This window comes from Triticum aestivum, chromosome 3A (assembly GCF_018294505.1).
Source record: "Triticum aestivum cultivar Chinese Spring chromosome 3A, IWGSC CS RefSeq v2.1, whole genome shotgun sequence".
NCBI classification, from domain to species: Eukaryota; Viridiplantae; Streptophyta; class Magnoliopsida; order Poales; family Poaceae; genus Triticum; species Triticum aestivum.
The window spans coordinates 690,124,502-690,135,784 of record NC_057800.1 but is presented as its reverse complement, the minus strand read 5'-3'; the positions used below and the strand labels follow the sequence as shown (position 1 = coordinate 690,135,784).

General features: G+C 48.2%; 1 protein-coding gene across 1 annotated transcript; it reads right to left on the bottom strand.

Annotated features, from left to right (window-relative positions):
- Positions 1 to 9,963: 9,963 nt before the first annotated feature.
- LOC123059139 (defensin SD2-like) lies at positions 9,964 to 10,615 on the bottom strand. Its single transcript, XM_044481780.1, has 2 exons — positions 10,529 to 10,615; positions 9,964 to 10,411 (listed from the first exon to the last, which is right to left on the bottom strand). The coding sequence occupies exons 1-2, from the start codon at positions 10,590 to 10,592 to the stop codon at positions 10,101 to 10,103; spliced, it is 375 nt and encodes a 124-aa protein (XP_044337715.1). The 5' UTR covers positions 10,593 to 10,615; the 3' UTR covers positions 9,964 to 10,100.
- Between the last annotated feature and the right edge of the window lie 668 nt (positions 10,616 to 11,283).

Below are 11,283 nucleotides of genomic sequence, written 5' to 3'. Positions count from 1 at the left end.
GTAAGCAGTATGACTTATATCGCCCACAACTCACTTGTGTTCTACTCGTGCATATAACATCAACACACAAAACCTAGGCTCCGATGCCACTGATGGGGAATGTAGTAATTTCAAAAAAATTCCTACGCACACGCAAGATCATGGTGATGCACAGCAACGAGAGGGGAGAGTGTTGTCTATGTACCCTCGTAGACCGGAAGTGGAAGCATTATAACAAAGCGGTTGATGTAGTCGTACATCTTCATGGCCCGACCGATCAAGCACCGAAACTACGGCACCTCCGAGTTTTTGCACACGTTTAGCTCGATGACGATCCCCGGACTCCGATCCAGCAGAGTGTCGGGGATGAGTTCCGTCAGCACGACGGCATGGTGACGATCTTGATGTTCTACCGTCGCAAGGCTTCTTCTAAGCACCGCTACAATATTATCGCGGATTATGGTGGAGGGGGGCACCGCACACGGCTAACAGATCAATGATCAATTGTTGTGTCTCTGTGGTGCCCCCTGCCCCCGTATATAAAGGAGTGGAGGAGGGGGCCGGCCAAGGAGGGTGGCGCGCCCAAGGGGGGGAGTCCAACTCCCACCGAGAGTAGGACTCCCCTTTTTCCTATTAGGAGTAGGAGAGGGAAGGAAGAGGAAGGAGGGAGGAAGGAAAGGGGGCGGCCCCCTTCCCAATTCGGATTGGGCTTGGGGGGGGGGGGGCGCCCCCTCCCTTGCTCCTTTCCCCTCCTTTCCACTAAGGCCCATATACCTCCCGGGGGGTTCCGATAACCTCCCAGTGATCCGGTATTGTCCCAATCTTACCCAGAACCTTTCCAGTGTCCAAATATAGTCGTCCAATATATCGATCTTTATGTCTCGACCATTTCGAGACTCCTCGTCAAGTCTGTGATCACATCCAGGACTCCGAACAACCTTCGGTACATCAAAATATATAAACTCATAATGAAACTGTCATCGTAACGTTAAGCGTGCGGACCCTACGGGTTCGAGAACAATGTAGACATGACCGAGACACGTCTCCGGTCAATAACCAGTAGCGGAACCTGGATGCTCATATTGGTTCCTACATATTCTACGAAGATCTTTATCGGTCAGACCGCATAACAACATACGTTGTTCCCTTTGTCATCGGTATGTTACTTGCCCGAGATTCGATCGTCGGTATCTCAATACCTAGTTCAATCTCGTTACCGGCAAGTCTCTTTACTCGTTCCGTAATACATCAGCTCGCAACTAACTCATTAGTTGCAATGCTTGCAAGGCTTATGTGATGTGCATTACCGAGAGGGCCCAGAGATACCTCTCCGACAATCGGAGTGACAAATCCTAATCTCGAAATACGCCAACCCAACATGTACCTTTGGAGACACCTGTAGAGCACATTTATAATCACCCAGTTACGTTGTGACGTTTGGTAGCACACAAAGTGTTCCTCCGGTAAACGGGAGTTGCATAATCTCATAGTCATAGGAACATGTATAAGTCATGAAGAAAGCAATAGCAACATACTAAACGATCGGGTGCTAAGCTAATGGAATGGGTCATGTCAATCACATCATTCTCCTAATGATGTGATCCCGTTAATCAAATGACAACTCATGTCTATGGTTAGGAAACATAACCATCTTCGATTAACGAGCTAGTCAAGTAGAGGCATACTAGTGACACTTTGTTTGTCTATGTATTCACACAAGTATTACGTTTCCGGTTAATACAATTCTAGCATGAATAATAAACATTTATCATGATATAAGGAAATAAATAATAACTTTATTATTGCCTCTAGGGCATATTTCCTTCAATAAGGCAGGCTGAAATCCTCAAGATCATTGTTGGACAACCCCTCGATTTCGAGCCCATGTCTCCGCTTAGAGAGGAGGAAATAAAACGGAAATATGTCCGGGGCCAACCTTTGGTCGAGCCAGACGAGGTCAAGAAGCTCCCAACGAGAATGTATGAATTGCATCAATGGTACATGGACATTACCAAGATTTCCAATAGAGAGTCCCTCATGGTGAATGTCAACAAGGATCATTACTACCATGAGAAAGCTGTGTCCGTTGAGTATTTAGAACTATTTCAGTTATACAATCAAGACGCACTCGACAAATCTATCGTCAGTTGCTATTGTCAGTAAGTGATTTCTTTCTGTAATTTAAGTCTCAAGCTAGCTATAGTGATCATTTTGATCAATCATTACCTGTAATTATCCTCACTATATTCTTTTCTGTGGTATTATGCAGGATGAAGATTTATGAAATGAAAAAAAGTAGACACTATGGCATTGGGTTCGTTGACCCAAATACCATTAATGCATACACATGGAAATTAGATCCATATTACGAAAAAAGTGTAGAGGAAAGCATGCTAGAGTTCTTCAAGTGCCTTAAATACAATGAAGATATACTACTTCCTTACAACTTCGAGTGAGTCACATTGTCTTGTACTACGAATTCTGTTTTTGCCTATTATCTAGGTACATGTTTTTGCTTACATATGCCCGCTTAATTAAGACATGCAAACGTGTGTGCATGCAGATTTCACTGGATCTTATTAATCATTAAAGTTGATGAAGGAACAGTTGAAGTACTAGACTCACTACTTAAAAAACCAAGTGACTACACCATCTTGTCTGGGATAGTCAACAGGTAATTTCAATCATTATTAACTATATCTCAGCCTATTTAGTTCGTCATTTCCTGATATGAACTATTTAGTAACCCCTTTATTCATTTTCTTTGTCGGTGGGCAAGGCTTGACACAGTTCATCAGCGTCACTCCAGGGCAATGGAAAAAAAATCTGAAATGGTATCGACCCAAGGTAAGTAATTAAGTAGTACTAGCTAGCTAGCTGCCATCTCTTTAATTATCATGCTTGATTAATTATTATATGATCAAATTCCATTCTCGTAAAGGCCCTGAAGCAGGCGCCGGGGAATAATCTGTGTGTATACTACGTTTGCGAGAACATTCGCACGATGTCGTCCGAAAGGAGCAGATCTCAAAGACAGGAGTGGATACATTTGTCAGAACACTATTCACAATTTTTACACCATTACCGATATCTAGTCACACAAATAATACACGTGCATATTGATCTCCTTCTTAACAGTTCAAAGAGGTGCGGGAGCAGCTCCTACCAGAGGACCGCATAGAAGCAATTCAAGAGGAAATGGCGGGATTTTTGCTCGACCAGGTCATAGATCCCAAAGGAGAATACTATTACCCGCTACCGCCCCCATGAACCACTTCCAATTGTTATCGTGCTCTGAAGGCACCAATTAGGCTAATGCCACTGGCTCCGAAGGCACCAATTAGGAGGAATTGTATATAGCTACCTAATTGTATACATATATACATGTGTGTATATATGTGTGAATTAATGGTGGGTGTGAGACATTCGATGATATATATATATATATATATATATATATATGATCGGTTCTACTAGAAATTCTATTTATATATATGCATAACGTGTACAATATGTAGCATCGTAAAATACCAGCAAACGAAAAAGAATTAAATGGGAAACACAAAATTAAATGAAAAAGAAATCATAAACCCAAAACCCCCCAACCTTTTAATACCGATTGGTGTGACCAACCGGTACTAAAGGACTCCCTGCCCCCGGAGCTGGCTCGTGCCACGTGGTTGCCCTTTAGCACCGATTCGTGCTGAACCGGTACTAAAGGGGGGGGGGACCTTTAGTGCCCACACTTTAGTGCCGGTTACCGAACCGGCACTAAAGGACCTTACGAATCGGTGCTATTGCCTGGTTCTGCACTAGTGCTACACCCGCCATAATACATAATATCACATCCGACACAAACCAAAAAACATACAACTTTCTGACGCAAACACAAGCATTCCTGCTCTCCGTTCTGTACCTTCACCCAAACCAAAAATAGAGAATACATACAAGCATTCTCACAGGTGGGGCATGGCGTGCGCCACATGCTTCGACACTAGCATGTACTCCCTCTGTCCTATAATGTAAGACCATTTTACAAGATATGTTAGCTTGCAAAATGGCCTTAATTATGAGATGGAAGGAGTACTGTACTTTGGATCGAACGTGCACAATGAGAGCTCGAAATTACTTTGCATACGATGATTTACAGTCCAATCTGCTTGAAATTACTGTGTACGATGATTTACTGTCCGATCTGCCTATGACCTATGAGCCATGTCCCGGGTTCAAGTAGCGTTTTGATCCAGGGTGACACACTAGTGTCGTACATGTATTGTATCGTATGAAAAACATCTAACGAGCTGGTGTGGCCAACTGTTTTTTTTTTCAACTGGGTTGGACGATGGAGGTTGTGCGTCAGATAAACGTCGCACCAAAATCGTGCATAGCGCAGCTCTTTTTCTGAGGCGAATGCTACCATGACCTGCGCCCAACAAGGTGCGGAGCGTAAAACATAGGGTTTGGGAAACTGGCTCGACACCCTAAAACAGGGTGTGGCTATCTTATTATATAGATGTACCAAGAGGTACAATACAAGGCCTATACAAGACTACATATATACAGTCTAACACCCTCCCTCAATCTTAACTATAGCCTGAAGTACAAAGTAAGTTAAGATTGCGCCTACAGCCTACAAACTGTGTTTGTGGAAGAGGCTTCGTGAAGATGTCAGCAAGTTGATCTTTTGAGGAGATGAACTTGATACAAAGTAGTCTCTGTGCAACACGTTCCCGAACAAAATGATAGTCAACCTCAATGTGTTTCGTCCTAGCATGAAACACCGGATTAGATGAAAGGTATGTAGCACCAATGTTATCACACCACAGAACTGGAGGATGACCTGGAGAGATTCTCAACTCCCGCAATAAGGACTGTACCCATATGATCTCAGCGGTAGCATCAGCAACTGCTTTATACTCAGCTTCAGTACTGCTATGAGACACGGTGGCTTGCTTGCGAGCATTCCAGGCGATCAAGTTAGGACCAAAGAACACTGCATATCCCCCCGTGGATCGCTGATCATCAGGACTTCCAGCCCAATCTGCATCAGAGAAAGCCGAAAGTTCACAAGACGGTGCAGACTGAAGAAGCAGGCCATACGAAGCAGTGGAAGAGACATATCGCAAGATGCGCTTAACTGCCGAGAGATGAGTGGTACGAGGTGCATGAAGATATTGGCACACACGGTTGACTGCATAAGAGACATCAGGCCTGGTGATAGTGAGATATTGCAGACCACCAACAAGACTGTGATACTCAGTGGCGTCATCAGCAGAAAGAAGATCTCCATCAAGGGCAGACAACCGATCAGTCACAGACATCGGAGTGATAGCATGTTTGCATTTGAGCATCCCAGCACGGCGCAACAAATCCATAGAATACTTTTTCTGAGTCAGAGTCAACCCAGTAGAGGAGCGTGATACCTCCAAACCAAGGAAGTAATGAAGAGCACCCAAGTCCTTGACAGCAAACTCCTCACTCAATGCGGACACAAGGCAATCAGCAGCAGCATCAGAAGAACTGACAAGGATGATATCATCAACATAAACCAATAGATACATCGTCACCTCAGGACGCTGAAGGAGGAACAGTGATGTGTCAGCAGTGGAGGGAATAAACCCAAGATCCCGGAGAACAGAACCAAGGTGTGCATGCCACGCACGGGGCGCCTGTTTAAGTCCATACAACGCCTTGACCAGACGACCGAGATGATGCGGACGTGTAGGATCAACAAAGCCTGGTGGTTGACGCATATAAACCTCTTCCTCAAGAACTCCATGGAGGAAGGCATTTTGTACGTCAAGCTGACGAAGAGACCAACCACTAGTAACAGCAAGAGACAACAGTATACGAATAGTAGTAGGCTTGAAAACTTGACTGAACGTGTCTTCATAATCAAGACCATACCTCTGCTTGAAACCCTTGGCAACTAGCCGTGCCTTATAGCGCTCGATCGAACCATCTGCATGTCGTTTTACTTTAAACACCCACTTGGAGTCAATGATGTTGAGACCAGAAACCGGAGGAACAAGTTGCCAAGTGCCATTTTTCAGCAAAGCCTGAAATTCCTGCTCCATCGCAGCATGCCAGTGAGGGATACCCAATGCGGCCTGAAAATGACGTGGCTCAGCCGTCGGATCCGCAGCAGCATGAGCAACACATGTGGCAAGCCACGCCACAGTCCCGTTTGTGCGTTCCTTGGGGCAAAAAACACTAGACCGACTGCGTGTGTGTGGTCGATGAGAGACCACAGCAGGCGACGCCGGCAACACGGGGCTTGCCACAGGAGATGAAGGTGAGACCGATCCGGGGCTGGAGGAGCCAGAGTCATCAGACTCAACGCCGGACGACGTGGCCGAGACGGGGCTGCCGAGCCCAGCCGACGACAGGGCCGGCTCGCGAGGATCTGAGGTGGCCGAGGCGATGCTGGCCGGTGTAGCTGCCGTGGCCGTTGGGCCAGCGGTTGTTGGGCCACCTGCCGCTGGGCCAGGCAAGGCCGACGCCTGCGGCGTGGCGGGCAAGCCAGGCGAGCTGGGCGACGGGGCAGGAGAGCCTGGCGGCGGTGCGGGCGAGGCGGGCGCTGCCGACGCCCGTGGGTCGGCTGTGGATGCATCGGGCTGGCGGGCACGACCCGCCATGCATGGGCCATGCACCGGATGATCATGACCATCATGAGTGTTGTTCATAGCCTCATCATCCAGGAGTTCAAGATGGGCACCACGTCCAATACCTGCAGCATGGTTAGGAAGCAACACAGGAGCATTTGCAACATCGACAAATTGATCAGGCGAAGGTGTAGCAGAGTGCACAGGTGGTAAACTAATGGTAGAGTGGTTCCGAAGAGCACGAAACGGGAACACATTCTCATCAAACACAACGTCACGAGAAATGTAGACACAATTGGTGGGAACATGAAGACACTTGTACCCTTTATGGAGAGAACTGTACCCAAGAAAGACACACTTCTTAGACCGAAACTCTAACTTACGCTTGTTGTACGGCCCCAAGTGCGGCCAACACGCGCACCCAAACACTTTGAGAAACGTGTAGTCTGGGATATCATTGAGCAAGAGTTCAAGAGGGGTTTTCATTTTTAGTAGTCGTGAGGGAACCCTATTTATCAAGAAACAGGTGGTGGAAAAAGCATCACTCCAGAACCGAAACGGGACGGAGGCATGAGCTAGTAAAGTAAGTCCAGTCTCTACAAGATGACGATGCTTACGTTCAGCGGTGCCGTTTTGCTGATGTGTATGAGGACAAGATACGCGATGCGAGATCCCAAGCTTGTTGAAAAATGAGTTGAGGTTGTGATATTCACCCCCCCTAGTCGGATTGAACATGAATAATTTTGTGCTTAAGGAGACGCTCAACATGTGCTTGGAACTGAATAAAAACATCAAACATATCAGATTTATGCTTGATAAGATATAGCCAAGTAAACCGACTGTAAGCATCAATGAAACTAACATAATAGTTGTGACCACTAACAGACGTTTGAGCATGACCCCATACATCAGAAAACACAAGCTCAAGAGGATGTTTCACAACACGACTAGACTCTGAAAAAGGTAGTTGGTGACTCTTGCCCTGCTCACAGGCATCACAGATAGTTTCAGCACTTTTATTGGATACAACTAGTAGTTCATGGCGATGCAGCACATGACTAACTATAGGAGCAGCAGGGTGACCAAGGCACGCATGCCAGTGCGTAGGCGACACACGAACACCACTGAACACCTGAGGAGAAGACGACTTAGGAGATGCAGGTGGTGCGTCAAGTGCATATAAGCCATGGCGAAGACGACCACTAAGCAGAACGGCCCTCGTGTCCCGATCCTTGATAAAGAAACGAAAAGGATGAAACTCAGCAAGGACATTGTTATCACGAGTAAGTTGAGGAATAGACAACAAACTACTCGTAGCAGAGGGAACTCAAAGGACACTGGAAAGATGCAGTTTGCGAAAATTGTGTGCAAGAAGTGATGCCTGACCAACATGGGAGATGCGCATACCTGCTCCATTGGCAGTGTGCACCTGATAATGTCCACGATATGGTTCCTGAGTGGAGAGCCTGCCCATCTCACTGGTGAGATGATTCGTCGCTCCTGTATCCATGTACCACGTCGGATCAAGAGAGTAGGACTGGGTGCGCCCGTGCTCGTGCCCTGTCACAGCAGCTGCAGCCTGCTTATCATTCCCTTTTCCATTGTTACCAAGGCCAAGGAAGTCTTGCTTGTAGCGTCTGTGGCAGCGAGAGGCGAGGTGACGATCGATGCCATAAAGCTGACAAGCCTGAGGAGCACCGCAACTAGAACAGCAAGCAACTGGTCGACTCCCTCCAGTGATGTTCGGCGCGTTGCCCCGCGAGGCCTGCGACGAGGAAGCCGGTGGTTTGCCACCTGATGCGGCCGGCTTCTGAGGTTTGCCGCGTGTTGCGGTGTTGGCGGAGGCGAAGCTGGGGGAAACACGGCGCGCCTTGATGCGCTGCTCACGCCCAAGGAGGCGCGCATAGAGCTCACGACGCGGGAGCGTATCCTCTCGACCATGGACGTTCTCAATGCGATTGTCATAATCATCATCAAGCCCGTTAAGCACAAAAGTGGTGAAGTCCTCGTCCTGTAGCGGCTGACCAACAGAGGCCAAGGTGTCGGCGAGGCTCGTCATCTTGTTGAAGTACTCCGTGATGCTGAGATCGCCAAGCTTGGTCTCACCCAGCTCGGTGCGTATAGAGTGCGCACGCGCCTAAGACTGAGAGGCGAAACTAGTGTGGAGGGCCGCCCACGCCTCCCTGGACGTAGCGGCGAAGATGACCATCGACGAAACACTCGGCGTGAGCGAAGACTGGATAGCGGAGAGAATAGCCTGACCCTGCACCACCCACGTGTGATATGCCGGATGGTGAGAGGGTGGACACGGGATGGATCCGCCGACGTAGCCCTCCAAGTAGCGGCTGCGGAGTAGAGGCAAGACCTGAGCACGCCATGATAGGTAGTTGTCCGGCGCGAGCTTCATCGGCAGCAGGTGCGAGAAATAAAACGTCGGCGGCGCCGCGGTTTGAGCAGTGTACGCCTGCGCCAGTGGGGCATAGGGATCCATGGACAGGGCCATCTCTAGACGAGGGACCATCGCATAGGCGCCAGGCGAGGAGTAGGACCCGGCAGAGGCGGCAGCCAAAGCATCGTGCTCGGGCGCTGCAGGAGGACCGTAGGTGCCCGACGCGGCGTAGGGGCCAGCACCCGCAGCAGCCGAACACCTTGGTTGGGCGCTGCAGGGGCACCGTACGACGAGGAGGCCCGCCCCCATAGGACGGCGGCGGCGCCTGGTAGTAGTGGTGCGATGGCGGCGGATGCGGCACGACTGTGTAGGGTTGCGGCGATGGCGCAGCATAGGCCGACCCCGGCCAGAAGGATGGCGGCGGCGGGGGCGCACCATAGGATGGCGCGGGAGCACCGCACCACGGGTGCGGACTCGGCGGAGGAGGGCCGCCAGGGGCTGGCAGCGCCGCGGGCTCGGTCGGAACGATTGGAGCGTCTGGAGACCCCGAAGCCTGCGGGGAAGTGGGCGGCGGCGGCACGGCACCGTATGTCGTCGCGAGGGGGCGGGAGGCCATGAAAGGCGACATCGGGGCGAGGGCCGGCGCGGTGGCGGCGGTCGAGATCGGCGCGGCGGCGGTGGGAGGTGGTGCAGCGGAAGACATCGTAACCTAATCTGATACCATGTAAAACATAGGGTTTGGGAAACTGGCTCGACACCCTAAAACAAGGAGTGGCTATCTCATTATATTGATATACCAAGAGATACAATACAAGGCCTATATAAGACTACGTATATACAGTCTAACACGGATAAGTGTGTCGCGTGCGCATAGATACCACCAACAGACAACCCACTACCTTCTGTTGGGCGGGGTGGACGAGCACGGGCAACCAAGTGTTTGCTTCCTCGTCTCAGAATTATTAATCCATGGCAGAGACACTCGTGTTTACTGTTGATCACTTCAGATTATTATTATTATCACTCCCATGCAATCAATCATGCATGTGTACAAATTAAGCAATGATTGTTTCCTCTCTTTCCTCGGCACCTCAGGTTCATACATACCACCATAACCATTTACTCACTCAATAAATATGGCCGGCCCTCGGCGGTGGCCCAGGCACTGGCACTTCGGGCGGCTCCGGCACATGAGGTTCCGACGGTGGTGGTGGGGCTTGGCTGCATGAGGATGTACAAATGCACAACTTTTTCCTAGGCGGTTTTTGAAAGCCGTTCTCGCCGTCGTCTTCATTGAGCTCATCGTCAACGATCGACTTTTTACTGGTGCAAAACCCACCCTTGAAGTGCTCTTTGTGACAAGCCTTGGTGCAGCGCAGTTTCTTGCAAGGGCCTTTGTACGACTTGCTACGGGACATGCATGCCTGAGCCTCCACACCTGCATGTGATATACAATTAGAGTGTGCCCCAGAAAATTAAATTAGCAAATTTTTCATCAATTTGATTTTAAATTGCATGGGATTGCGATGCGATAGAATCTGTTATGTGAACTTACAGAAGGCCATGAGGAGAATGCCCAGGGTGAAGGCGGCGAGCATCTGGGTGCCGCTGAACGCCATGGCTAAGTGCTCAAAAGAAGTTGTTGGAGTGGTGGCGTGAGGAGAAGAATGAGAGTGAGTGCTATTTATTGCACCTCTCTTGGCTATGCATTCAATGTCTTAGAGATTACTGAAATCTAAATATTGGATACAAGCATTTGTGTAATGTCTTAGGCCTTCTTTTGTTTGTAGGAATTTCATAGGAATTCTATAGGATATGATTCTTATACGATTTTTTTCCTTTAAAGCCCTTTTATTTATAGGAATGGATTCTTATTCCTAAATAGAATTGGTTCGTATCCTCCACATTTCAAAGGAAAATAAATATTAGGCTAAACTCGATGAAAAAATTCCTATGATGTGAACCAATTGGCATCTCTTTTTCTATCTCTACTCATAGGATTCGAGATACATGTCATCTCATTTTCTACAACTTTCCTATTCCTATGATATTCCTATCCTACGAACCAAAAAAGACTAGAGATATGAAAATCCAAATATTTGATACAACCATTTGTGTAATGTCTTTGAGGATATGCAAATCCTAATATTGGATACAAGCATTTGTGTAGCGTCTTAGAGGAAATGGAAATCCGAATATTGTATACAAGCATTTGTGTAAAGTATCTATCTCCAATAATAAATCATGTGTATTAAATTCATGCTCCAACCAGTTGCTCCGAACATTCGAACTATGGGAGGTGCGATACAA

Bases quoted from the DNA above. Each gene is read 5' to 3' on its own strand.
- LOC123059139 (XM_044481780.1), bottom strand. From the start codon at position 10,592: ATGGCGTTCAGCGGCACCCAGATGCTCGCCGCCTTCACCCTGGGCATT. The intron at 10,412-10,528 runs GTAAGTTCACAT...TATCACATGCAG, and splicing joins CATTCTCCTCATGGCCTTCT to GTGTGGAGGCTCAGGCATGC.